This window comes from Lonchura striata, chromosome Z (assembly GCF_046129695.1).
Source record: "Lonchura striata isolate bLonStr1 chromosome Z, bLonStr1.mat, whole genome shotgun sequence".
NCBI lineage: Eukaryota > Metazoa > Chordata > Aves > Passeriformes > Estrildidae > Lonchura > Lonchura striata.
Genome location: NC_134642.1, coordinates 23,911,037 through 23,938,852, shown reverse-complemented (window position 1 = coordinate 23,938,852; position 27,816 = coordinate 23,911,037). Strand labels below are relative to the sequence as shown.

Below are 27,816 nucleotides of genomic sequence, written 5' to 3'. Positions count from 1 at the left end.
GCAGCCTTGTGCATAGGTATTTTGGCTTGTATATGTCCCTTTTATGGACATAGAGGTTTTGGTTTTGTTTGTGGGTTTTTTGTGTGAATTTTTGCTTTGTTTATGTTTCTTGTTTGTGAGGTGAGGAGTGTGGTACGTTTTTATTAGTTTGAGTTTGGTTTTTCTTGGTTTTGTTTGTTTGTTTGGGTATTTTGTGTGCTTTTTTTGTTTGTTTTGGGGGTTTTTGTTCATTTGTTAGTTGGTTGAAGTTTTTTTTAGCTTCACTACCAGACACTTAAGACCTAGGAAGGATGTTGTACGTTGGATTTTTTACATTCAGAATCAGAGTTTAAGCAAGTTTGAGCTCTGTGGTTTATTGAAAATAAGCCAAGCCTGAGAAGAAGATTCTTCTTTGCTCCTTACATATCTCTCCTTACCTTTGGATCATGTGCTCTTAACTGCGGTAGGCATAGAAATCCATGGAGATTTCTTTTCCTGACAGTGTCCTCTTTGATTGTAAACCAAGACCTTGACTGTTAAAGAAAATCGACCAAGTTGCTCTGTGAGGGAGGGCACAGGTATCAGTGATTTTCATAGATTAAAAATACATGATAGTGTCTTCAGCGAAAACTAGGAGATATTGAAAGGTGAAAGTTGAAATATTAATGTAATTTACTTTGTTTGTTGTTACTATATATTTAAAAAAATATTTCTTGTCTTTTGAATTAGCAAGGGCAGCAGATTTGCCAGGGATGATGAATTACCTGTTTTGGTATTAAATAAGAGGATTCAGCAAAAGTCATTGAGAGCAATGTCTTAATCAGTCATTAATGTCCCCTCATATGAGAATTTGTCATTTATATCTCCTGTTTCCTTATGCTTAATAAAATTTTAAATAATACATTATGAAATCCTTAATTCAAATTAATGAAAGTGAGCCAAATCTTAAATTCAAAAACCTTCTAGTTGTCTCTTATATTCTGTTAGTTATCAATTTTTATTAACTGAAATAATATGATACCCTTAAAAAATTATATACCTTTATAGTACCTTTATAGTGCTTTTGTTTACTTTGTAATTGCACATTTTTACAATTTTTTTTGCACAAATTATTTTTTTCAAAGATTTTCCATACTTTAAAAGCAGGAGTTGATATGCTCACCATAAAGATAATTTCTAATTCTGTATACTCTCTGATTTTATGGTTCAGCTCTCTATAACATATCTCTTAGGAGATGAAATTGAGCTAATGTGATAGATAAGAGTTTGTGCAATCAATATCCTATTTACCATTATTGCAGTTTTCCTTCCATTCAAGGTGGGATTTTTTTTGTAGTTAGTGACAATCTGCCTATAATTCGGTGTGAGAAAGATGTGTTTATTGTATTGTGGCTCTTGACAGATCTTGGCTGTGCTGGAACATTTTTTGGTGACTGCAGAATTAACTTAATTCCTTTCTTTCCCCCCTCTCTACCACTTGTTCTAGTGCATTAAATTAGAAACATGGCTCAGTTACACATATATTCTATGTCAGAGTACTGGGAAATGGAGGTGTGTTTCAAAGGGAAAATAATAATCTTCATCATAAATACTGTTTGCATTATCATCATATGTATGTTAGTTCAAGATGTCATTGGCACAATACAAGAATAGTAAGATAGGAGTCTTTCCTAGAATATGTAACCTCAAGGTTCTTCATCTTTTTTGTAATCTTTCTAATGAGCACTGTGGTGCTACTGCAGTGCTGAACTCTGAAGTGGAAGAAGGAATGGCAAATGCAAGTTTGAGCATATTTCCTCTGACAGATCTTTCCCAACTTGCTTTGGGAATGAAGTAACCATGATTCTACCTACCGATAACTTTTTGCTTTAAAATGATTGTTACTTCTTCCTTTTCTTTTACTATTTTTACATTGTCAATTGTGATAGACACTGTTTTCCCTGATACACAGAATTTTCATAGAAAAACCTATAAGTCCCTGCATAAACTTATTTTTTCCCTTAAAAGTTGTATATCCTCAGCATGTTTTTCCTGAAACCCAAACATTCTGTTTAAGTTTCCTACATTTTCTCCTTGTATATTAAAAGGGGAAGTTTTAAAATAGAATTAGGACTAGTGTTACATTACATCAAATAGGAATATTTGTGGGTTTTTTTTCAGGAGTGTATATTACCTGCTTTATCTAATTAGAAGGAAAACTAACATCAGCACAGTAAAAACTAATGTTTTAGATTGCTATTGTATATTGCCTTTCAGCAGACTTTAATTAAAGTGACATTTGTTTGTCCTATAATATCACCATTCCCTAATCGATGTACTGAGCAAGCACCACGGTGACAAGATAAGTTGCTTTGTTTTGTTCCATATGTCTGTGTTCCAAATTTTCTATAGTTTTAATTGGTTCCCTGCAGAATAACATTTACAAGCATATGGTATGGAAAATGCTGACTGCATTTATCATATATTTTAGTATATTAGTGACACTATATCACTAAGCCTTTAAATGTGATTATGAGGTTATTTAATGCAGTCAACAGTGTGCTTAAAGCACAGCAAAAATCTGCAATGAGCCAAATGGTATCAAGGAAATATGTTTAAATGTCTTCTTAATGCTTCAGGGATAGATGGGGAAGTCTGCTTCAGAAAAGGTTTTGGGTAATATTTATGCTGAAACATATTTTGCCACCTGAGAGCAAGTCTGAAAGCTCTGTGGAGTCTGTTTGCCATCACAAGAGGAATGTCTGTAGGAGCTGCAGAGGCAAAACACCTGATACATCTAGGCTTGTTGACTTCTGAAGAAATGCAGTGGTATCAGCTGATGAAATGAAATGGAGGATCAGCTCCTTAATCTCATATATCTGGCTTTGAAGACATCAGTAGCATGTTTTTGCATGATTCTGCTCTGGAAGAAGATGACCAGTGCTAAAGGAAAGGACCAAGAGTGACTGAGAAGACCCCAGTCATCTGAGCACATGTGAGGGTCTTAGTTCATGCCATAGATTATTCTTCTTTGGTTAGGCTGAAGGGGAGGTGTGTCATGGTGGAGAACATCTGAATTGGATTCTTTATTGAGGTAAATTGGTCAAGGTGGTTTCAGACTGCTCCAGGCAGCAGTTCCATGGGTCATTGTATCAATGACCTCTCTGGATTTCATGAGCAGACTGGGCACTTGGACACAGCCCACATTATCAGAGAAAGAGGTTCATTCCTTACATGGGTATTTCTGATGTATGTATTACATCCTTCGCATATGCGTTCAAAAGGTAACATACAGTCTGCTTCCTTAGCCTCAACCCAGATGAACTTACTAAATAAACTACTTAAAAGTTTATATTGCAGTTGTGTCATCTGTGTAAAAAGGAGTATTAGGCATTAAAGCAACAAAATTTTATTAGTGACTAGCACTACACTGAAATGATATGCATGTTTAAAGTAATACAGGAATGTAATTAGCATTTTCTCTTTCTCATTTGCAATATGTGTGGGGCTCTGATGCTAGTGTTATAGTGAGGACAATTCAGAGATCTAAACACTGTAGACATAACTAATTACTGTGTGAATAAAAACTGCATTCTCATAATGAAGCCTATGTTTCTATTCGCATAGCATTGCAAATAAAAAATAGATTGTTTTTTAAAAGTCAGGTTTTATGGTGAGTGCACATCCTTTTACTAAAAAGCACAGTATTACAATTTTTATTCTGTGCTCAGCTTTTACATCAGATCAATCAAATATTTATTTTTCAGAAGGACAACAGGAGTAAAACATATTACAATCATAGAATTTCCTGATGAAGAAAGAAGCTGCCAATGATAATAAAGGAGTTTTTGTGGAATGATGTCTAGAGCAGGCAGAGCAGAGCAGTACTTGCTGCTACAGAGGAACAGGTGCCTGATTTTCAGTGTGGAATAAAAAAGAGCAACTGAAATAATGCTGAAGTTAAAAACTGAAACAAAACAAAAGACAAAACAAAAACTGAAATCTTTTCAGCACCATTCTTAACAGAATATGGTAAAAATCCAAAGACATTTTAGAATTACAGTATGATAAAAACCTGTTGAACAAAAAAGGCAAAAGTGGAAGTGACTTTGGCCTGATCATCTCTTCCAGCTATGATTTTCTTGCTCACTAATGACACTTCTATGGAGCTGTTGGCCTACTTCAGGCTGTGGTTTCATGTTCAGCTTGGTGCCCGTCACCTAAGGGTTACACTGATTTAAGAAAGATGAAGCTTTACTCCAAAGGCTTCTGTAAAATGCAATGTTAAAGTGCTTCCTGACTCTTGGTAAATTTATTCTCAGTAGCAGAGTTGTTTCCTTCTTTTTAAAGCAGCTAAACTTAAACAATCCAAGGCCAGATGTTAAGTTTGTGAGAGGCAGGTAAATTAACTGTATTGTTTGGATTGCATTCCTTTACCTTTATTAAAACAAACCCACCTGTTTTTCTTGAATACACTTTCTCTTTGCTCTGTGTAGTTTATTCAGTCTCTGCACTGTATGATGTAGGGCACTGTTGCTACCCATCACCTCCTGACACACCACAGAGCTGATATATTTACCTGAGGGGCACTCTTAAGTCATTTGTGCCTAATATCTCAAAGAACAGTTTGGTCCTGTAGTAAGTTAAACAATTCCTAAGAGAGATAAATACAATCAAGTCCAGTAAACTAGATTAGGCATTCCAGTCTCACTTCTGCGCGTTAAGTGGCATGTATGGAGGAAGTGGAAAGAGGAGTTAGGTAGCTTGAGGTGGAAATTCAGAGATTTATTGTGACTGACTTTAAGCACTAAAGGTGACCTGGGCTAGGAATATAACTTGCTCATTTGCTGACTTTCTGTGTGTTGAATTTCTAAGCTGAATTTCTGTGTGCTATACTCAGTTACTAGGTGAGAACACTAATCCTGTGTAAGGCAGGTTAATTTAAACAACAAATTAATTAATGCAGCATAAATGAAAGAAAGAGACTGATTTTTAGTTTAGTAACTTCTATTATAGAGAATCCTATTGACAGACTGTTGAAGTACAGCTAAGTCAAGCTTAAATAATCATTGTGCTGGAAACAGTCTCCTTTTTCAGCCATAGGAGACCGTATCCTGTTTTGTCTTTGCAGGAGGAGTAATGTGATATTGCTACTGAGCCTACAAAGTCATTTAAGCCATTAAAATAATACTTTGCTTTATTATTTTGTTTATCTTATATAATAAAAACTTAGGTTTCTCTAATTCTCTAAGACAAAGCATATTTAATGTCTGTCTGACTTAAAGCATTTTTTATCTTGATATAGCAGCAAAGATAGGATCAAAATATATGACTTCAATGTTGCACTTCAAAAATGTGAGTTGGCATATATATATCCCACGTATGATTCAGTTTGAAAATCACATATGACTGGGTATTCTGAATACATACACTCCATGATCTAGTAGAAGTGGTGTCTCGAATGTTGATCCTGAAGACAAAATTTTGTAGAAGCAGAGGATTGTGAACATATAAAGCTTATAAAACATGGTGAAAAATTAACACCAAACAATTGATGGAGTACATCTAATTTTAAAAAGAGCCAACAAAATTTTGATTAATGTTCTGAGTTCTGTAGTTCTTCTTTTTTATATTTCAATAGAATTTCTGCATTATTTGATTATGCCAGCTATTTTTTTTCGAGTGAAAACTTAATGTAGAAATAATTGTCCATTTCTGGATTTTCTCAGTGTGAATGAATGTATATAATAAACTAGAGAGAAGGTGTTTCAAAAACAAGCAGAGCTGACTTGCCTACAGTTACAGGCTGTAAAATTAACTAAAAGTGAAAAAGGGATAAATGTTTGTGATTCCTCAGAATTCTTTCCTGAATAGCAGTAAGTTTGTCTGCCTGCAGAATTCTGAGTCAGAGCCTGTTGGTAATGAAGAAATACTGAACTACATTCTCATCAGTAATAGGTGGCCCTGCTAGTTCTTGATTAGAAATAACTGGAAAAGAGAGTTCCTGTTCTGTGGAAATTCCAGGAACAATCTAAAGATAAGGCTTCCTTGCCTGGCTGGCATGTTGGATAGCTACCGTGCCTCAATTGCATTATTTATTTTGAACGAACGTCACAGTTCTGTGGAACATGGTGAATTTGGGAAGCAACATTTTAAAATTAGTAAAATTCCTCCTTTTATCAAGATGCTGACTCTTAAATATACCTTTTAATATTAATACTAATTTTAAGAAGAGCAGATGTAATCATAAGGCTGTGTTCAACCTGCTTTTGAACACATGAACAGTGCACTAATCATCAGAGTACTAGTGCAAGTGGATTAATTATATAAACAAGTGCTATTTGTACAACAGATAAGGTGTGAAGATGTTCTCCTAGTCTTTGTTATGGACTAGTCATGGTCTTTTCTCACTGTATCCCATCCAAAGCAAAATATCAGATAACATTTTATGTTTATCCAGCCATTTCCGAGGATGGTGTTTTTGATCCTTCCACCTTTGTTTATCTTACTAGTATGGCTGTTTCTCCAGCACTAAAGCAAATGGTGCAGAATTGGAAAATTCCTGTTTTGTTTTATATTTTTTTCTGCTAGTGGTATTGGTGTTTGCTGTAGAAGTTTTTTTTTTTTTCTTTCATATTTGTAATTAAAGCAAGACTGTACAGTGGATATTCCATAGGTAATGATTAAAACATGTCACACTTGAAATTTTTGTGACTACACTTGAGTTCCTTAGGGAAGAATCCTTATGAAACCAGGTATTTAAAAGCTAGTACTTTAGATGACTATGTATCATATACTGTACATGATAAATGGTATACTACAGGGGCAGAGAAATGGAATAATTTTTTTGACTGACTTAAAAAATGGAAGAAGACAAGGATTCTCTATTACATCTCTTTTTAGAATAAGAGACCATCTATTTTTTTTCCAGGCCAAAGGATTCTTTTGAAAAGACTTATGAAGTATTTAACTAACTGGAACTTTGCATGAAATGTTAAATTAACTTTGCTTTGGCTTAAAACCATTTCTCTGACAACAGAGATCTATAATCATGTTAAAAGCCCTCAGGCTGCTGGAAGCATAATACTGCCTGTTACTGTAAGTTGTGCAAGTTGCACTCCAAAATGACTATGCAATAAATTGTACCTCTGGTTTGAAGGTGGAATTTCAGGTACATAAATCTTCTTTCATGTGATTTGATTATTTTAATTACTGAAAGACAGATTTTTTTGCTATCTTGGCCTTTGTCCAGACAGTTATGATTTTCCTCTGTGCACCTCCAGGAATACTGTGTCTGTGAAGCTATTACCCCCTCTGGTTGGTGCTTCAGCCACAAGGCTGGAAAAATTTTCAGTGTTGTATCTGACACTATGTATTGCTCTGTGGTTTTGCAGCTTCTTCATTTTTAATCTGCTTCTGTTAAGCCATATTGTTTCTTCTTCAAAGAACTGCTGTGCTTGACAAGTGCTGTCCCATTCCATGAAGTAAAATGCAGTGATTTCATTACAGTTTAAGGACAGAACTAGTGAAATTTAAGGCGAAAAGCAAATAACGACTCAGAAAGCAAGGCATGTGTGCCTGCTGAGCATGTATTTGTGCATTGTGTATGTGAGGGGGTGAATGTGTATGGAGGAAATGGAAAAGTTTTTTTTTGCTACAAAATGCTACACTGAGCGTTTTGTAGGCATTTCTGTTTATACTAGGATGAGTCTTCAGTGTTTATTACCTTGCAGGATCACTTCAACTTCTCTATTAAGAGAAGAAAAAAAAAAATAAAGACAATGTAATTTTTGACTGGAATATTGTAGTTTGATCAATGTAGTTAATGTGTCGTGATCAAAATATTTACAAACCTGATTGGCAGTATTGCAGTATGTTTGAATACATTAGCTGTTTGATGCAGATGGGAACCAATAAATGGTATTTTTACTGCAGTTACATAAAGATGCAGTTGTCATACTAATGCTTTTATGTATTTATAGACAACAAAACTGAACAAATATGAGAGCTTCTTCATAGCAAATATCTGAGAATCACATCTCTTATAGAGGTAGCCTATAATGTTTATAAATCTCTTTTCTGAGCACAGTAAGTGAATGTTAATCTATGCAGGTCTGATGTAAATTGAGTTATCCTGATAGATGCCATCTGAAAATGACACATAATTTCTATAATTAATTTTATCCCAGTCATCCAGTGTTTGTGCATTTTACAATTTACCCTTAGTCTAGCTAAAGAAAAACTCATCATCAGGAAGGGAAATCACTCATCTTGTATGTAGTTTAAGAGTTCTATCCTCATCATTAACCTCCCAATTTTTTTTTTAATTCTCAGAGATTCTTGGCAGTTCATGTTTCCTCTCAGGTTTAGCTGTGATAACTGCAGGAGGTAATCAAATTTTAATCCTATTGTAGCTAAGCCTTACTGGTCTTATGGATCTTTGTCTTCCGGATTGTGTTCTTCTCTGCCACATTTTTGCTTGGAAAGACCTATGAGAGGAACCCTTACATCCATGTGCCTGCTTTTCCTAATCATGGCTGATTAGCATGTAGTAGACTAAGTAAACTAGGTGGTGAAAGAGGGAGCAGTCTCAGACATGTAAGATAAGCAATATGTGTGCTTGGATGGCATACTTCAGGGTTGTATTTATGGACAATATATATGGAGAGTATTTGGCAGGTTATTATTACTAAATAATAGTGAGATGTTAAAAAACCATTCATTTAGCTGCACATGGGGAAATGAAATATTGCTGAAATAGTGTATATTGAATCTGCAAGAGGGGAAGAGAAATTCTGCTTGGTGAAGAGAAAAGCAGGAAAAGTGGGGGAAAAGGTCTTGCTATCACTGTCACTACCACAGAGGGACTTTGGCAGGCATAAAGATGGGCCTCATGAACCACAAGGCCAAATACAAGGTGCTGCACCTGGGCCAGGGCAGTGCCAAACATAAACACAGACTGAGTAGAGAGGGACTGAGAGTAGCCCTCAGGAGAAAGACTTGTGGGTGTTTGTGGAGAAAAAGTTCATTGTAACCTGGCAATGTGTGCCTGCATCCCAGAAAGCCAGTCCTAGGCTGCATCCACCATGGGCAGCAGGGGAAGGAGGAGATTCTGCCCCTCTGCTCTGCTGAGACCCCACCTGCAGGAGTGCATCCAACCCTGGGTCCCAGCACAGGAAGGACATGGACCTGTTGAATCCACAGATCCACTGAGTTGATCACAGGGCTGGAGCTGCTCTCCTAGGAAAATAGGCTTAGAGAGTTGGAATGTTCAGGCTGGAGATGACTGCAGTAAGACCTTAGAGCAGCATTCTACTACTAAAGGGGAAGTACAGGAAATCTGAAGAGGGATTTCGGACAAAGATGTGTAGTGGTGGGGCAAGTGTGAATACCCTTAATCCAGAAACGGGCAGGTTTAGATTTGGTATTGTGAAGAAATTTTTTATTGAGAGGGTACTAAAAAAAAGGATGAGTTTTTGAGCTTTATTTTCGTTCCTTATTGTGGCAAATCAATCAGAAATGTGTGCTGTAGAAGAACATGTTACAAGAATTATAGCGAAAAGAGTTAATGGAGAGAGTGTGTTGTTAGTGAAGACTTAGAGCATAAATTAACGTATCTGTTCCAGTCGTATTCTTCAGTAAATTGTCTTTCCTGGGAATGGAGGGAATATAGGGGATGGAGACTCTGTCCTGGATTTATTACCCAAATGTATTTTGACGGCTCTGTTCAATTAAAGGAAAGAGAATCTAAGTATATTCCTTATGTCCAAGTACGCCTAAGACTAGAAATAGAGAAAAAAGGTTAGGTTAAGAAAAATTGCACATTTATAATTATTAAAGAGTAATGTTATAATTATATGCTTCTGTTGAAAGATTAAAATCTTGGTACCCAGAATTCCAGTTAAAAATAGCAGAAAGTGCATCAGCCTGTACATGCTAACAACAAAAATGTTTACTTTTGTGTATTTGCTTCTGAAACAAGTCTTAGCATCAGTCACATATGTTTCACCAATTACGAAGCATGGAAAGTAAATAAACTGTAATGTTTCCATTCAGCTAACTTGACAGTAATGATGTGCACAAGAGAAAAATGTCATCTTATATTTTTTGTGTGTAATTATGAGGAAGGTAGGTCCTTCCCTTCAATACTTTGCTTTCATACAATAGGTTTGAGAGCCTTGTTTGGAAGGCTCTCAATTTTGTTGAGTGAGAACAATTCAAAACTCATAGTACTTCAGCTGTGTTCAGCTTCTGAAGATTCAGGATGAAAGGCAGTTACCTTGTCTATTTACTGATTTCAGCTAAGTGGAGAAAAAAAGGTAAAATTAAAATTACAACTTGCTACATATTATTTGCTGTGTATTTTGCTTTGTGTATTTCTACACTCTTTTGGACTGTTTTTCTAAATAGATTTGTGAGGTGTTTTGAAAAGCTTTTCCATGTATACAGGAAGTTGCTGCTTATCTGTTACTTTGCTGTGAAAGAGACTTCTGTTAGATTAAGACCTCATTGGGTTCTAAACTATGGTGTCTTGTGAAATTTTGGTTTTGGCTTTCTGGGGTGCTCTGAAGCCAAGGAATGTTCTTCTTGTGGACAGGACAAGTCCATTCCTTCAATCAACAGTGAAAAATGCTACAAATTAGTACAAAGCCTGCTATTTAACTTGTCCTTTGAACTTTTCTCATTTGACTTTTTCTCATAATTTCCACTCATGGCAATTGTCTTCTAATATGTTACAGAACAGGAGCAAATGCCTGGAAAAAGTCCATGTTGTTCTTGGGAATAAACCCTGTGATTTGGATTCACTTATTTCTACCCTAGCCTACGCCTACTTTCTAGACAAGGTAATGGAAGAATTGGACTGAGTGGTCTAAATTCACTTGTTCCAGGTTGTTACAGACTTATTGTTAAGTCAATTGCTGTAAAAACAATGGTTTTGTTATTATCGAAAGTGAGTTTTTGAAAGATAAATAATCAACATTTATTTCCATACAAAAATGAATGAGTAGTTATTAGATGGCTTATTGAATAACATAAGAAAATCAGTCTTGTGCTTCAGTCCTTATCCTTTTCCTCTCCTGGTTTCCCAGGTATTCTGTAGGAGGCAAAGAGTGACAGATGAAAGAAAAGAAGTGTGAAATACCTCCTCCTTTTTTTTTTTTTTTTTTTTTTTTTTTCCCTTTTAACTAAGTAAAGGGGAGAAGACCCCAAACAGAATATCCAGGCTGTTTCTAATTGCTTACTCTGTTGAAATACCATCCTGATGAAAGACGGGTCCAATTCTCACAAATGCACACCTGTGTTACAGGTCAGTCCTCCTGATGTTCTCTGCTTACCTGTGATGAACATACCAAGAAAAGACTTCAGCTACTTCACTGAGACAAGATTTATTTTGGAAGAGCTGAAAATCCCAGAGTCAGTCCATATCTTCCGAGATGAAATCAATTTGCATCAGCTGAATGCTGAAGGGAAATTGTCTTTAACGCTTGTAAACAGCAACATACTAGCAAGGTAAAGTGGCTTATTTGAGTTTGAACTGTTTCAAAAATAATGGTTTTTCTGTATTAATGTTGATATTGCTATGTTAACCCAGACCCAAAAAAAGGAAACTAAAATGTATTTTGTCTCCCTTTATGTTGAATAAGTGTAACAAGGTGAATGGTTCACTTTTAATGGAACTTCCACTTTTAAGAACCTTGAGTTTTCACATGCTTTAGATTAGATGTTTTAATTTAATTAAATAGTCTGGAAGTTTCCTGTGGCCAGTAGATAAGAGATCAGAGTTCTTTTCCTGCTTCTTAGTTAGCTTTCGTTTGAGAATCTTATATTGATTTGCAGGTGCTCAGACACCTGGATATGTGCTGTTAAGATGACTGATGAATTATAGTGGTCCTTACCAACTACAGCCTTTCAAAATGCTAGTAGTTGGTGTCAGGAAGACCACAGTCCCATACCCATCCTTAAGACGGACTATTTACAAGGCTGTTGTGAATCTTTTATGAAGAGCCTCTTTATAATGGTCTGCCTGTCTTGCCCATAGTGAAGGATGCTGTTTACTTCCAGCTGTCCTTAGAACTTCATTTAAGACAAGTAGCATCCTATGGCCCCATTATACTCTGAGAAGTTTAAAGATTAGACTAAAGGTATGGAAAATCTGAAGAAAGAAACATGTGTGAATCTCACAGCTGTTGATGTGTTAAGTGCCTCAGTTAAGTGCATCATTCACTCCTCAGAGCAAAAAGATCTGCTTTTTGTTTATTACTGTCACTTCCCGTATTTCTTCATTCCAAAAAATTACAATTAGTATTTTATTATTAAAATTAGTTTGGCTTGGTTACTGCTGTTGTAAACAGTAACATAAAGTGATCTAAATACAAAAAATAAAAAAATTGTAAGTTTTCAGAATATTCAGATATTCAGTTGAGAAAATCCTAAATCTCCTCTATAGAGAAAGCTATTTTCAGCAGATGTAGAAATAATTTTTTTCAATAGTTCTTAATAGATTATGATGAAGGAAATGTCGTACTTAGTGATGTATCAAGCAGTTAAAGAACTCTGAAGACTTAATTTAAGAATCTCGGATTTAGGATGTCTGTGACATCCTTTGGCTTTATAGCAGATTTCAGGTAGCTATAACAATGCTCTTGTAGTTTAGAATTTAAAAAAATGTGTTGCGCTTTCTTACTGCATTATCTATGTAGCTATAAAGATAAATATATGTATAATTTCTAAATTTGCTTGATAGCGAGGATAAAAGTTTGGAATCAGCTGTTGTCAAAGTCATCAATCCAGATGAGCAATGTGACAGGAGCCTGGAGTTACAAGCATGTTCTTCCTCTTTCGTTGTAAAAGAAATTCTTCAAAAGGCACCAGAGTTAATCACTCAGCAACTGGCTTATCTCCTCAGAGGTGAGAGATTACTCTTTATATTAAATACTGAAAGGTTTAATGGAGTGTTTCTGAATTTGCTCATGCAGAAAGAGTGTGATCCATTCTTTGGTTAACAATCCCTTTAAAGACCACAGGAAGCTTCATAAAAGAAGCAGGGAGTAAAGAGTTTGTTAAAGAGTAACATTATATTGAATATTAAAAATGTGCATTTAAAAATAGGCATGAGAGGTCTTTGCTGTATCACTAGACAAGAATATTAAATGAAGCTGTCGACATACCAGCTGGGTAGCTGGAAAAGCTGTGCAGTTCGTTGATTCCAGGGGCATTGTGGACAACAATATGGATTGGAATCTAATATTTACAAGTTAAAGCTTCTCCCTCCCAATGGTTTTACTTTTTTATGGAATGATATCTTAATGGTGTGATGCAAAACTTCTGCTGTTTAAAAACAGTGTTAGCAAGTCTTCACTGTGCTCTCCTTTTCTTTTGTAGTGTATGCCCAGCAGAGTGGGGGTGGGCTTCAACAATCAGAAGTATTCTCTGTCTTGGAAGTTCATAATTTATATTCTTATTCTTGGTTTATTTGCTGCACAGAGAAATAAAACTGGTGAAAAGAACAGTCACTGCTTTTAAGTTACTTAGTGAGTTTTAATAATGTTCAACAAATTTTAGAGGTTTTAAGTTTTAATGATGTGAAACTGCTAAGTGTCCTATTAAGAAATTAATGTGGGCATGTTTAATGAGGATTATGAAAACGTGTCTACATTTAGACTTGAGAAGTAACTAGAATCTTGTACTCATCACTGTGATAACTAATAGACATGTTATAAGAAGTCAGAAATATTAGTTTTTTTAAAATATTCTACAGAATAAGCATTAACAGTAGGGCAGCATTTAGTCTGCCCTTACAGTATCTTTCCATGCTAACAAGCTTTAGTTGACCTGCCACAAAACGTTTTTGTAAGCTCCAAATTTCTGTTGAGTAGCTCACCAGGAATCTAAGCAAATGACCAAGCATAATCATTGGTTTTGGCTGCAGATCAAAAAAAGGGTTTTGGGGGAATATCAGGATACTTGTTTGTTGGTGGAGAGTCAGAGAAGTCTGAATACTGTTCAGGAATGCTTGAGTACTGTATGTGGATGTATCAGCATGATTTGTGCCTCTAATATGTATCCAGATTAAAATAAAGTGATTTTATTAGTGTTTGCATTAGAGATAGCACTTTCAGTTTTGGGGAATATAGTAACTAATTTTAATTTTTTTTTAAATCAATGAGTAATTACATTTTGATTATTATATTTGGTAGAGCAAATTTGAGGAACTTAGTGGATAAAAAGTCCCTTCATACCTTCTTTTGCATGGTGTGAGAAGTGACTGGCAAAGCCTAGGGTACAAAACACAGCTTCCCCTTGAGACTTGGTGCTTTTATACTTCTCCCAGCAGCACAGAGACAGATACAGAGGCTGCAAAAAGGCTCTATTGTGTTTTTCACTTTTAGTAATGTTACTTGCAGTAAATCTGTATATGGTTAGTTTGTCTGAATTTCAGGTGAAGTTCAGAGAAGTAGGCCAAAGTAAATGTTAGAGTGCTAAGAATTAGGATTTTATTTTCATAAAAATGCTATGAGATGCTGTTATCTGAGTTTCTGAGCTGGGAGGCCTTCTTTCATTTTCTGACTTTCCAGTGAGTATTTTGCTAGGAGATTTTAAGATAAAAGAAAATCTCATTATTTCATAATTGTCATGTGGTGACCAAGACAGCTTAGTTTGTTGACTGTTTTTGAAACTTTTTTTCTTAAAGTCTGTTAGCAGTTTCTAAATTTCAGTAAAAGGGCAGATATTTATGTATAGAAATTTCACCTTTGAGCAAACTTTACCTGCTTGTCTATGTTTAAAAAAAAAAAAAAAAAGGTAAAGAGAAAAGACATTTCCTGTGAAACTGAACATTACTGATTTAGGCATTTTTATATTTAAAGATTTTTTTTTTTTTTTGGTGAATGCTTTTCTGGTATCTTTATCTCCTTATCAGACGTTATACAAGCTAATTCTAGCCTTGGGCTTTTGAATAGAGCCTGCTTGGAGAATCAGTGTTGTACAGCCGTATTTGCCTTAAGTTAGAGCTTGTGCTGTCCCTGGATTTGTGCCAGAAGTAAACAATTACAGAACCTGCCAGAGTCCTGGGCCTGTATTATTTTATTTCCCAAGAGATATTTATAAGGGGACTGTTGCCAAACTCAAGATCCATTAAACTGCTGAATCACTACATTCTCTGCTGCAGCCAGCTGGCAAGGATGTTATTCCAAGCATTCACTGTCAGCTATCTTGGGTCAATGCACTCTCAAAAATGCCTCCTTATGTTTATTTGTATAAGGCCTTGAAGGATGCCACAAGGTGCAAACCACAACATGTAAATATAGACAGATTTTCAGCAAGAATGTCAGCAATTTTTAAAATGTGAATCTGCTTTTGCTAGTGATGACCTGTATAGTTGAGATCTTTTCATGCTCTGTTGGGGCAGTCTGACTTTCAGTAGAGAAGATTAGTTTGTTATTCTAGACACCCAGACAAACGTTAAGAAATGCCCTTTTAAGGACTTTGGGAATTAAGCCAGTATTTTTTTTTTTGTTCTGTCTTGTACATTGATCAGCTGGTTCACATGCTCTGCAGTGATGCATCCTTGATATATACACCTGGAAGAAAGGATCATTTTGACCTGCACCAAACATTGCACTTACTTGGACTGACACTTTTAATATATGGAAACAGATTTTTTTGAGGCAGTGCTCTTCCTCTCTTTTTCCCAGTTACGTTTTATTCCAGCTTCATTGCATTTCCTGTTAATTACAGTAAAGATTGCTTACTTGGATATATTTACAATTTTGGTTTGCAGGTTTCTTTTTGGGGGGCGGTGGTGTGTGAAGAGTGTTGAAGTATACTTTCCATGAGGGACTGCTGGTTTTCCCCTTTTCCCTGTCCTTTATTTTTACAGGTTATGGAACAAAACCTTGACAGGAGAAATGCCTATATTTTCATTGTACTGTTTCTCTCAGCCATAAACTTATAATTCAGGAGATGCTTGTGCTGTTCTTAATGTTTTCCCAAAACGACTTCTGCCTTCATTAGATCATGTTTAATATTAATGCACAGCAATTGCTTTTGGCAAAACTAATGCTTCGCTTCCAAACTACTTTGCAAAAAAATAATAAAATGCACATTTTTAAAGAGCCTTAGCCTATTTTCTAGTGACCTCTTCAGAAAAAAAAAAATGTTGTAAAGTGTGATGTGCACAAGAAATAATATTGAATCTTGTATTCAAGATTATATATTTTTTTCTCTGCTTGTAAGCAGACAGCAGCCACCATTATGCTTTCAGAAACCCTTGGGGAATTGCACCAACACTCAGTAAAATCTGCAGGAGATTTTTGAGACCATATATTGCTTTTACAGCAGGTATTTATAAGACAGCACATAACTAAATAGACTACTGACCTTTGGTCAAGCAGAAGTAACTTAAGTGAACTCTTTTTCTAAACTACCTGGAATCCTAACCCTCACAGGAATTCTGAGGATGCCTGCGGAAGAAGAGGTGTGCCTTGCTTCCCTGGTGATGAGGAGAGTATTGAAGAATGATCATAGCATTAAAAGACAAGTAAATGTTGATCTTGGGGCTTGCTGACACCCTAGTAATTTCAGAATATTACTTTTCTGGCTTTCATCCGAGTAGAAAAGTTATCAGTTGCAAGCACTACAGTTTTGATGTGACTAATGACAAAAGCAGAGCCTTTTAGAAACCTTTCTAAGGTGTCTGCCTATCATGAGTGAAGATTACTTCATGTTGACTTCCAAACTGGTGAGCTTGGGTGAATATACAACTTACATCTCTTGTTCTTCTGCATTTTCCTGTATGTTTTTATTAGGGTTTTCTCTTCTTGGTTTTACCCTAATATTCCATTCCCTGAAGCACATACAGCTGTGGTAAAAGCTTCATACGTTGTGTATCTGAGGTTCTGTGCAGATGGACAGACTGCCTAACTCATCCTAATACTACTGGGGGGTTTTATGGGATATGCTGCAGCCTTGCTCCAGTAGGTGAGGTGAATTTGACCACACTCCACTTTTGCTGGAGTTTCCATTTCCTTTGTGTGTGCATGAACAATTTCCCTCTCTGTTTCTGGAGGAAGAAAAAAAAGCAGAAAATTGCTGTTACTAAAATACTTTGTGCAGCCTGGTCCCTGAGCTACCGTTTGTCCAGATGCAGCTCTGTGCTGACTGAAAGCGTCTTGTGGGGTGTCTCAATCATTCTGGTCACCACTGTTTCCTAGAAAAGTGGAAGCTTTAGAATGTGTCTCAAGAGTATTTATGTAGCACAAGCACTGTTATCTATTATGGAGTTCAACAATAAAGGGATTTTTTAGATTAATTATCCGGTTGAGAAACTTTCTTCCTGTTAGAGGGACTGAAAACCAGGTTTTGATAATGAGTGTAGATATCTGGATACTTTATATCAATTATTTACTCGTAGAAATCTTAAATCTGCTTGTTGCGTTGTGTACCTCGATTTGCAAGTATCAATCTGGATCAGTATACATGATTTTCATGCTGTGTGTATTTATTTTTTAATACTATCAAACAGAGCAGGAGCATTGTCTTAAAGTGATTGAAAGACTGGCATAAAGAGCTGCTGTGAATTAAAATAATATTGGCAGTTACAATATCCATAATAGAAACACAGAATGGAACTTCATGTATTTGTATTTAATTTCAGAAATTAGTATCTGATGGGGAGCAGCTTTTGGCTTGTTAAACATTATTTATTGTTTAATCCACACAGGATTTGTTTAATAAGGGTGTGTTTATTTAGCATGGCATAATTATATTCTGTTGCAAGTGGTTTGTGAATTTTGAAGAAATGCTATTTGTTATTTCATTTGATGATATTGTCAGAGAAAAGGAAAAGGAGTATATAGTAGATGTTTTGAACCTAGCTCATCTGGTGAGACTGAGGGTGGCAGTGTCAGCGTTTTTAATTTACTCTTTTTTGCTCTGGGCTGAAGCCTTGTTTTGCAGTAACTGTCTTACTCACTTACTGTACTTCATTGCTCATTGACCCATCATGATGCAATAAAATCATACATTTCTTTGAAATTCTTGTGCACAGTAGAGTAATAAATGATTTCAAGGCTGAAGTATAAGATTTTATTATCCTGTGTTTACTGTCAGTGATTGGAAGCAAACACTGTCTTTGAGTATATTGATAAATCGAATCCCAGTCTCCAAGGAATGAAAGGGGTGATTTAATGTGCAGCACATAGTTGTCAGAAAAGACATAACTCTCACTTCTGTATTGTAAGACAGTTCAACCCCTATGAAGCCGTTTACTAGGTAGTGTTTATATTAAATTTTAAAATTTTGATTGTCTGAATTGGTGCTTTTTTTTGTGTCCATTGACAAGAATTATTGAGAATTAGTTACACCACAATAACCAATAACCAACATCATTCAGTTCAAACACCACTGCTGTGAATGGGCATACCTTTTTCTAGTCCAGAGAAGACTGCTCAGAGCCTGTTCCAACGTGGCCTGGAACACTTCCAGGGGTGGAGCATCCCCATATTCTCTGGACAGCCTGTTCTGGTGGCTCACCATGCTCACAGTAAAGTACTTCTTCCTTTTGTCCTCCTTATGTCATCCATTGTAGGAGTTCAATGACACAGGTATAGAAGGAAGGTTGACAGTGTGGATTTATGTTTCAAAACACAGCAGCACTTGCCTGGAGAGAGGAGAATGTATGCTGGTGTGCTGTCGGCTGCTGCTGGCTGTGCTGCACAGCCATGTTAGTGTACCGAAGCATGCTGCACACCATGGCAGCATTGGGACCAGCTAGTTCACTGTAGCAGAGGCTCTGAAGAGGCAGACAATTCTGATTTAGGAGCTTCATGTTAGGAGGATGCTTCCATGTGAAACCTCTAAGTGAACTCTCTAAGTTCCATCCTCTAAGTGGAAACAACCTCCAAGAAGGAATGGGTTTGGGAAGCAATACAGTAGAATTTCTTGTTTCTGTAGTACCTCTTCGATATCTACAGGAGACATTGATTTTTTTTGTCTTTCAATGTTTCAGGGAGCATCCTCTTCAAGTGCATGTCTTTGGAAGCTGACAGAATGACAGAGCAGCAGGAGGAAGTACTGTCAGTCTTAGAGGAAAAGTTTCCAGATCTTCCCCCACGAGAGGAAATTATCTCTGTTCTCCAGGAGACTCAGTTTAACGCCCAAGGTAGTCCATTCCTTCAATTTCTCAGACCTGTTACAAATTTATTTGTGTAATTGTATTAGAATACTGGTTTATTGTGTGTGGTGAAAATAGGTGCAGCATGCTATCTTCATTGACAGTTAAATGTTGTATATTAATTTAAATTCAATTTTTTACATTTTAAATCATGGAATTGTGATTTCTTTTGAGGAACAGCTTAGCTCATAAATAATCTTGTATTGTTCTTACAGGTAAAGTTAACAATTTATTTTATAAATTGCTTTTACAAATGTGTACTCATCAAGAATTTATGTTGATTCATGTGGACATAAAAAATGTGTCAGCCCATGGGCAGAAATTGTGTTGCAATTGCTTGTGTGGTGTGGAAGTAGATTTTGTGTTATGACCCAGATTTACTAAGGGCTTTGCACAGGTGAAGTCAATTTGATATCAGTCTCAAATTAAGGAAGCAGCAGGAAAGTTGCAATCCTTTTCCTTTCTTCTGATAGAAGTACCAAGTAGAAATGTAAAATTAGTAAGGTTTGAACCCAAAATTTAGTAGCAGACTTTTGAAGAGATGCTGTGAAAGCCTGAAGAAAATCAATGCAATAACTCTTGCAAATTTTACTGGCATTTGCTGCCAAGTTCTTACCAAAGAATGAATATTAAATTCCTAGGGATATTTCTCTGTTAGATACATCAGGTAAGCATAGGGTCCATGCAGACTCAGGGTCTTTATTTGTTCTCTATCTGCCCATATGCAAAAAGTAGTCATCGAAATTCAGACCATCAGCCTGAGACAGCTGCCCTGTCTGGTAGATAAGGACAGACTTTAAGGTGCTGCTTCCTTTGCCCTTTCTTTCAGTGAGATTACAGGGTAATTTAGTTCAGTCTATAAAGGTTCACATGAATTCTCTTAAATTCCTCCACTCAAGTAATCAGTACGCAATCTAGATTGGAAAGTGGCAGTGAAAGTGGCTTTTATCAAAGTCAGTTCTTGGTTCTGCCAATTGCCAGGGAAGTTTTCTGTAATATCAAGTGCTAAACTTGGACAAGTATATATAGTGGGTTTAGTCTGCATGATACTGGCTGCCAGTTACATGAGGCATGGGGAGGGCATGGTCATGGACTCTTCTTTTTTTTCTTTTGGCTTATAACTCTGGTTTTCTGTGTATTACCAGGCACATACTTACTGTATATTCATATAACATATACATATATTGCATGTGACATTTCTTTTAGTAGGATGCTGCTGAGTTTCAGGAGCTCCTTGAAATATATGACCTCTACTGAGTGTTTTATGTAATATACTCATTGTTTGAGGCAATATTAGGACAATGCAGCCAAAATATTTCTCAGTTTCTGGCAAAAATCATGATTTATTGGCCTGAATTAATTTGCTATTTAAGGCACAATAGGTTACAGCCCCCCAGAAAGTTTATTGGTTATATATGAAATTTTTTAAATGACAGATGTGTAAATGTTCATCTTGTCATTAGATTGACTGCAGTAGCTGGACTCCGTACAGGAACAGTAATGAAAGGATGAATTTCTTTGACTTAGGTTGGTATTTGTTTCCCTCTTGAAAATCATTTATACAAACACATGGTGGATCTTAAACTGCTATGCCTTAAAGGTTGTTGGATGTTTTAGTTGTTCCCCTGCACTGTGATAGATGGCTTGCAGTGTTCTTTTCATAGACATTTGGCTATCGTGTCTGTGTTGCAGTCATGTGATGTAGTTATGTTCCTCTACATAATATGTATTTGTTTTGAGACTCTTCACAGCATTTTAGGCAGACATGTCCAATGAGGGAAACTTAGTCACTTGGATTTTCAATACATTGGGCTTAAACATACCAATAGGTCTGGTTGCAATTCCTGTTTTACGCCATTGTTTCTGATGATAATGTTTCTATGGTACATAAATATATACCTAGTTCATGAATGATTTGATGTACATAAGAAAAAGCTATTGGTGTTACCAGTTAGTGGAGAAGGTCAGAAAGGTTGAATGACTGTGTTTTCAGAGTATCTTAAGTTCCTTCTTTTGAATATTTCATAAACACCATAGTAGTCCACAGGTTCTTTTCAATATATTATTTCAGAAGTAATTTTATATTTGTGATTTCATATTAGGCCATAGAAATTTCCTAGCTATACATTTATCATCATCTGGAATTACATTCACTTAAAAATTTCACTGTTCAAACAGGAACACAGGTGTTGCAGTAGACTTAATTCTTCATACTTGTTGTTAGTGTATCCTCCATTAAATCTTTTCCTTTCTTAAAAAAATCCCTCTAGAAACATTAAGCATTGAAATATTAATGTTATCTTTAATTTAATCCTGAAATATGGAAAGAAGGTTCAGCATTAATGTCTAAACTGTGTTTTTAATTTATCTTTGTGCATCTACCAGCTGTAGATAATTGTATATATGGAAATTTGTTTCTTAAACAGGTGTGAGCATTGAGGAGGTTATGCTCAAGGAACTCAAGGAGATTTCAGATGGAGAAATCAAAGTAGCAATTAGCACTGTATACATGACACTGGAGGTAAGAGGGAGCTTCAAACATGTTTAACAGCCTTATTGCACATGGGAGAGAGTTCTTTAAAAAAGAGCGTGAACAAGTTATTTTCTCAATATTTTTTTCAGTATGAGCAGAATTTTCAGTGATTTAATTAACTTTGAGAGAAATAGTAGCTATTTATTATCTGACTTGCATTATTATGATATTATGATTATTCTCTCCATTTAGATTGTACCATGGTGTGTTAAAAAACAATGGCATACATAAATTGGAATGTTTGGGTGAATTGAAGGTGTGAGATTTCTACCTTGATCTGAAGGAGAGTTGCACGTTGCTGCATATTATGTAAAAATATGATTTTAAAAATATGAATGCTTAGATCACTGAACAAGTATGACATGATACTGTTATTTCTGATTGAAGTTTGCATACTGGCGTATTGATAAGTAATAAAACCTAAGTGGTCTGAAGAAAATATCAATAACAAAAACATCTTTATATAGTATGTATTTGTAATTTTGAGTCTTTTCATTTGCATAAGGGTCACATATATAGAAGTATTTGAAATGTAGAAGAAATTTTCATCTACTTTTGCACTAATCCAAAACTTTTTTTTTTATGTCAAATGCTGCTTAAAAAAAAAAAAAAAATCTCTTGACTAGTTCTTGCCTTGTATGTCCTAAGAGATTTCTTATAATATGTGTCTTGTGATGCATCTTACAAAAAATAAGATGCTTCTGTGGTTGAACAAGTTTTGGTTACAATCCAGCTAATTATTACCCATAGATTTCTGCTTGCATACTAAAATATACAAAGCAAATTAGGTAGCAAAGCGTCAAGAAATAAAATAGAATCTGTTAGTTTTCAATTAATTGTTTCAATATTAATCAATCTTTACCACCAAAATAGCACTACTTTATGAGCCATAATTTGATCGTAAAAATTAGGCTAAGGCTGGGCAGAAAGAGGATGGGGAAAGAGTATTGTAAGAAAAATCCCCAAAAGAGAAAATGGGATTTTATAAAGTTCTTAATAAAATGCTCATCTTTTTTTGGTTTAAATATTTCTCTTTTATTCTGTCTGTTTCAGTTAATGATGGACAGAGCTAGGAGCTAGCTTTAGCATTACATTTTCTTTTTGTTTATTTTGCATTAAATCATGTGTGATAACTATGTAGGATACAGACCTTGTGCTCCAGAGGTTTAAGCTCCATGTAAGTCTGTCTGACCTCATCTTTGCAACTCTATATGCTCAAATTAATTGTAACTCAGAACTTGTCTTCCTTTTGGCTGGAGCTCACAATTTGACTTCGTCAAGAGTAGGTGTTCCAAGCTCTCAAATAGGCAACTTTTCAACCTTTTTTCAGTGAAATGTAACATGTGATGCTGACTTACCTTCGCCAAGAAGTGTTAAGATCTGGTGGTCGAGCAGCAAATGTTTCGTAGTTGTTTTTCTTACATAGCTGGTGGTCATTGTGGAGGGCAGAGGAGATTCATTTGCCTGCAAGAACAAACTGAACAGATTTTACTGAGGGTAGATGATTTTTAGTCCCAGTATGTTAAGTAATTATATTACTAGTATTTCTGATGGGATTTCTTTCTGGAAGCCGCAAGTACCTTTGCTTTTTGTTCTTATTGTTCTGTGAATAACCATAAAGGACTAAGTTTTCAGGGGTATAATTTTTTTTTCCTAGGTATAATGTTTGCAAATTTATTGGGATGGAGATGAGTTTTGCATTTCCTGCATTACTGCTCTTTGTTGAAATGAAAACACCGTTATTTTTGGTGCTTGGCCAACAAAAGATGTTTTTTTACTCAGTTTTATTACTGATAGGGATCACATGTAGTTACTTCACCCAGTGTGAGAAGCCCAATACATACAGGAAAATGATAAAACTGTCCAGACCTGTCTATTCAGTTTAGAATTCTGTTATAACCTCAGAATACACAGACTTTAATGAATTCACAATTTTCTCAGCAATGATAGGAGTAGTCTGTTATTCATTCTCAAAGTGCTCCACAGATGTTATCTGATTAAATATTAAGGAAACATGAATAACAGGCTTTGCACCAGGTGTTGAATCTCAAGCATGTTTGAGTTTTTGCTTTTTCAGAAGTATCATAAGGTCACTTTTTTCCTTAATAATCAACAAATATGTAAAAGAATCTTCCATTAAAGTGCTTTCTGTAGGGCAGTCATTTTGTGTGAATGTATTTAGGTTTCTCTAAGAGTCCGTAGGGAGCTTTGCGTTTCTTGAGATAACCACCTTTGGATCTGGCCTTCCTGGTGGCATTAAAGCTATAAATTGAAATCAGACCTGTGTCACCAGTGACTGGCTGTCAGAGTGTACACTGCTTGGATTTTATAAATGTAACCACTTTATTTTTTAATAGAAGGACAAAATAAAAGTGACACTGCCCAGATCACAGTTATTTTTGTTCCCTTTGCTGAAGTTTCTCCAAGTCCTAATAATGACTGCTCATAAGATATTGTAGCAAAATTCCATGCATGTGTTACAGTTTCTGTTACAATTTCTATTACATTTTGTTATACCCTTAGAGTATTTTTTGCTGCTTCTCAGCTGGAATTCTCTTGGAAATGAGAAATGTGTTCTCGACGTGGCTTTCTGGGAAAGTAATATTATTCCTGAGAAATGAATACTTCTGTTGTAAAGCAAACTCTGTTTTTTGCTTTTTTAAATGTAGTGCATTGGGAGAGCAATCCAGGTTTCATAATATGCTTGTTGGACTAAGTATTTTATCTGTTTATTCATGAAAATTCATTCTAGCTGCCCACATAACTTGCAATTGTAGAAAATCAATTACTACCTGAGGAAGCAGGTCAGTGAGTTGAAAACGAGTTCCATGATTGTCTGCTACTGACTGTGGCAGACAAAGGAGTGTTCTTAAGGTCTTTGGAGGTTCATGCCTCTGGTCATGGCATCCACATACTTCATAAAGACAGTTTCCAGGTAGTAGGGGTTGTATGCCACTTGTAAAAGCTTAGAGAACATGGCAGAGCTGTAGTGGAGGCTGCTGTCACCAGTGTTGTTTCCTCAAGAAAGTGACCTGCATGTTCCTGCTGCTGCAGGAAGCTTGGCTGTGCTTAGGTAGCCTCCATAGTCCAAATGAGTTTGGGATAGTACTAAATAGGAAGTTCTAGCTCTTGTAACAACTTCTCCCTTTGTGGCTTTATACCTCAGAGGAACTTAACAGTGGCAGTTCAGCAACAGAAATTTGAGAAATGTGGAAGTGTTATGGGTGCACGGTTTATCATATGAAAAAATAGTCTTATCTTGGAGATAGATTTTAATTTTAAAGCTATTTTTAAATATTAGAAAGAAATACCAGTGTTTCATAATTTGGGCAATTTTATTTCTACATTTTGAAAAGTGATGTTTTTAATACTTCTGTAAAGCAAATCAAGGACCTCTGTCTTAGCTGAAGCATGTCAAACAAGTGCTAGGTAGACCATTGCACCTAAATAAGTGAGATTACAACATATGTCTTTGAAGATTGAACTTCTGGTCTGTCTGTAATGATTATGTATATATATTGTGTATTTGGGAACTTTTTTGTCATGGTATAAATATAAATGTATTTTAAATGGCAGATTGGTCCATGAATTTGTTTTTAATGCAAAAAACGAAACAAGAAGCAAACCCCAAGTAAACATGTTAACATTTAATCTTCCAGTAATGGAATTGGAAACAAAATTCTCAGCAACTTAGAATAGCAATGCAGTTCAAAAGTATTTTTCTGATGCCTGTTGTGAGAAGTTAGGGTATGTAAAATAAATGATGTATAGAGCTGTAGGAATGCGACTTTTGCAGACTACCTTATGTCTAAGGAACATTAAACATAGGGTTCTCGTTTAGCAAATAAATAACCATTCATTTCAATGGCTGCATAGTCTGGACTCTTGTGCATATTTTTGCAAAGATGAGAAGAGGCCATTAGGGATTTAATATAAAATAAATCGCCACGGGGTCTTCTTGTAGTCCTAGTCTTTCTGCCACATGGTGTGTCACTAATGTGCATAAATGGGCTTAAATGAATTTGTTATCTGTATTACATTTGCAGTATGTATATATTTATATATTATTTTTTAATTGTGTTTAAAAATAAAACATTAAATACATCATTTCTGAGAGTTGAAAACATACCATTTGTAAATAAATCAACCTTAATTAAGGTCTTAAAATGTCAGTGTGTGTTATCTGCCTTAGGAAAATTTATAACATATATAGTGCATAATGCTTAAACATACTTTCACTTGCATTTTCAGAAGTATTAAGTGGCTAAAGTCATAACCTCATATGACTGACTAGTGCAGCCACACATGCATTAATGTAAATACTGTACTCATGCTTAAACATCAGTCTGCTGTCTTCTGGAGGACAGTAGCTGTCCAGTTGATGCCTCAGGTCAGCCAAAGTACCCCAGTTGTAATGAGTACAGTCCAATGTGTGGAAAGGTTAGGCAAGCTGAATTCTCTGCAGTGACTTTTCTCTAAAGATATGACAGGAATCTGGTGGGGAGAGCCATTTAAGTGGTGGTTTTGAGTGGTTGCCATTGCATCCAGCTGGGAAAGAAACCATGCCAATCAGAGCAGTGACAACTGTTCCTTAGTTGCCTCCCATGATATGAACAAGACCTGGCACTCCATGTGTATTTATAAAATGCGCAGAGCCAGGAGAATAAACACTAGGAACTCAACACCAAGTCCAAATTTTAGGTATCACAGGAGTAGCTGAAACATGATAGAACAACTCCCATGACTGGACCAATATGATGAATGGCTATAGGGTGATTTGTAAAGAGAGTCAGGGAAGAAGAGGATGGGGAACTTGCACTTGAAGTTAAGGAGAACTTCAAACGTACAGAAGTCAGCTACAATGACCATAGAAGCCCTATCAAATGCCTCTGGGTCAAGGTTAAGAGGGTCGTCTCCAAGCAATATTGTGGAGTTTGGGGTCTGGTTGTGCACTCTGAAGGTTAGTACTAAGGCAGAGGTTTTAGATTTTAGAAGAGCAAGCTTCATCTTGCTCAGAGCTCAATTGAAAGGAAAGCTTCCATGGATAATAAAGGAGCTAGCCACTGCTGTGTGTTTTTGAAGATAGCTCTCATGAAAGCACAAAAACAGTTCACCCCCTTCAAAGGGAAGGGAGGTAGGTGGAACATGAGATCCTCTTGGTTTAACTGTGAGCTTCTGAGTGTGTTTGGGACCAAAAGAGAAGCATGCCAGAGATAGAATGAGAGTAACAAATCTATTGAGAACCACAAGAACATTACCAAGGCATGAGATGCCGTTAGAAAAGCAAAGGCTCAGCTTGAAATGAAATTGACAAGAGATGCCAAAAACTACAAGAAGGGGGTCTTTGAGGAGGAAACTGCAGGCCAAGTGTTAAATGGGAGAGGTGAATTAGTCACCAACAGCACTGAGAAGGCAGAAGTTCTCAACACTTCCTTGACCTCTGTTGTCACCAGTACAGCTGGGCCCCAGACACTGGAAGCAAAAATCCATGTTGATGCAAACAAGACCCATTGTCACTGAAGAACAAATTGCTGTATGGGCTATTACAGGAACTTGGCTCCTGCAAATCGGTAGTACCTTACAACATCCACCCAAGAGTATTGGAGAGCTGGCTGGGGTCATTGTGAGGCTGTTCTCCATTATCCTAGAAAAGTTGTGGAGATCAGGAGACATCCCAGAAGACTGGAAGAAGGCTAATGTCACCCCCATCTACAAGAGGTGCTTAAAAGAGAAATCAAGAAATTATAGGGCCTAGAAAAGTTATGACACAAACCCTTCTGGGAGGATTCATTACAAGTCAGATGAACCAGGTGATTGGGAAAAGCTAGCATGGGTTCATCAAGGCTAAGTTGTGCTTGACAAACCTGATTGTTTTCTAGGGCAAGCAAGCTGTTTGGTTGATGGGGGCAGGCCATGGATGTTGTCTCCTGTGTTTCTCCAAGGCTTTCTCTACGTCTCCTGCAGCCTCCTGGTGAAGCTGTTGCGTAACAGTCTGGACAAGCTGCCCGTGCAGTGGGTGGGGAACTGACCCACAGGCAGCACCCAGAGTGGGGGTAAATGGCTCCTTTTCCAGCTGGCAACCTGGCACAAGTGGGCTCCTCAGGGATTGGTGTTGAGCCCAGCGCTGTTTTATGTCTTCATATGTGTTCAT

At 36.3% G+C, this 27,816-nt stretch overlaps 1 protein-coding gene across 1 annotated transcript in view; it reads left to right on the top strand.

Annotated features, from left to right (window-relative positions):
* PRUNE2 (prune homolog 2 with BCH domain) overlaps window positions 1-27,816 on the top strand; it is a 130,942-nt gene that overhangs the window by 15,670 nt on the left and 87,456 nt on the right. Inside the window, exons 2-6 of the mRNA XM_031507397.2 lie at window positions 10,698-10,802; window positions 11,267-11,469; window positions 12,704-12,867; window positions 18,968-19,120; window positions 21,559-21,653. Coding sequence (XP_031363257.2) covers window positions 11,300-11,469; window positions 12,704-12,867; window positions 18,968-19,120; window positions 21,559-21,653 — 582 coding nt within the window. The 5' untranslated portion in view covers window positions 10,698-10,802; window positions 11,267-11,299. The remainder of the gene's footprint in view (window positions 1-10,697; window positions 10,803-11,266; window positions 11,470-12,703; window positions 12,868-18,967; window positions 19,121-21,558; window positions 21,654-27,816) is intronic.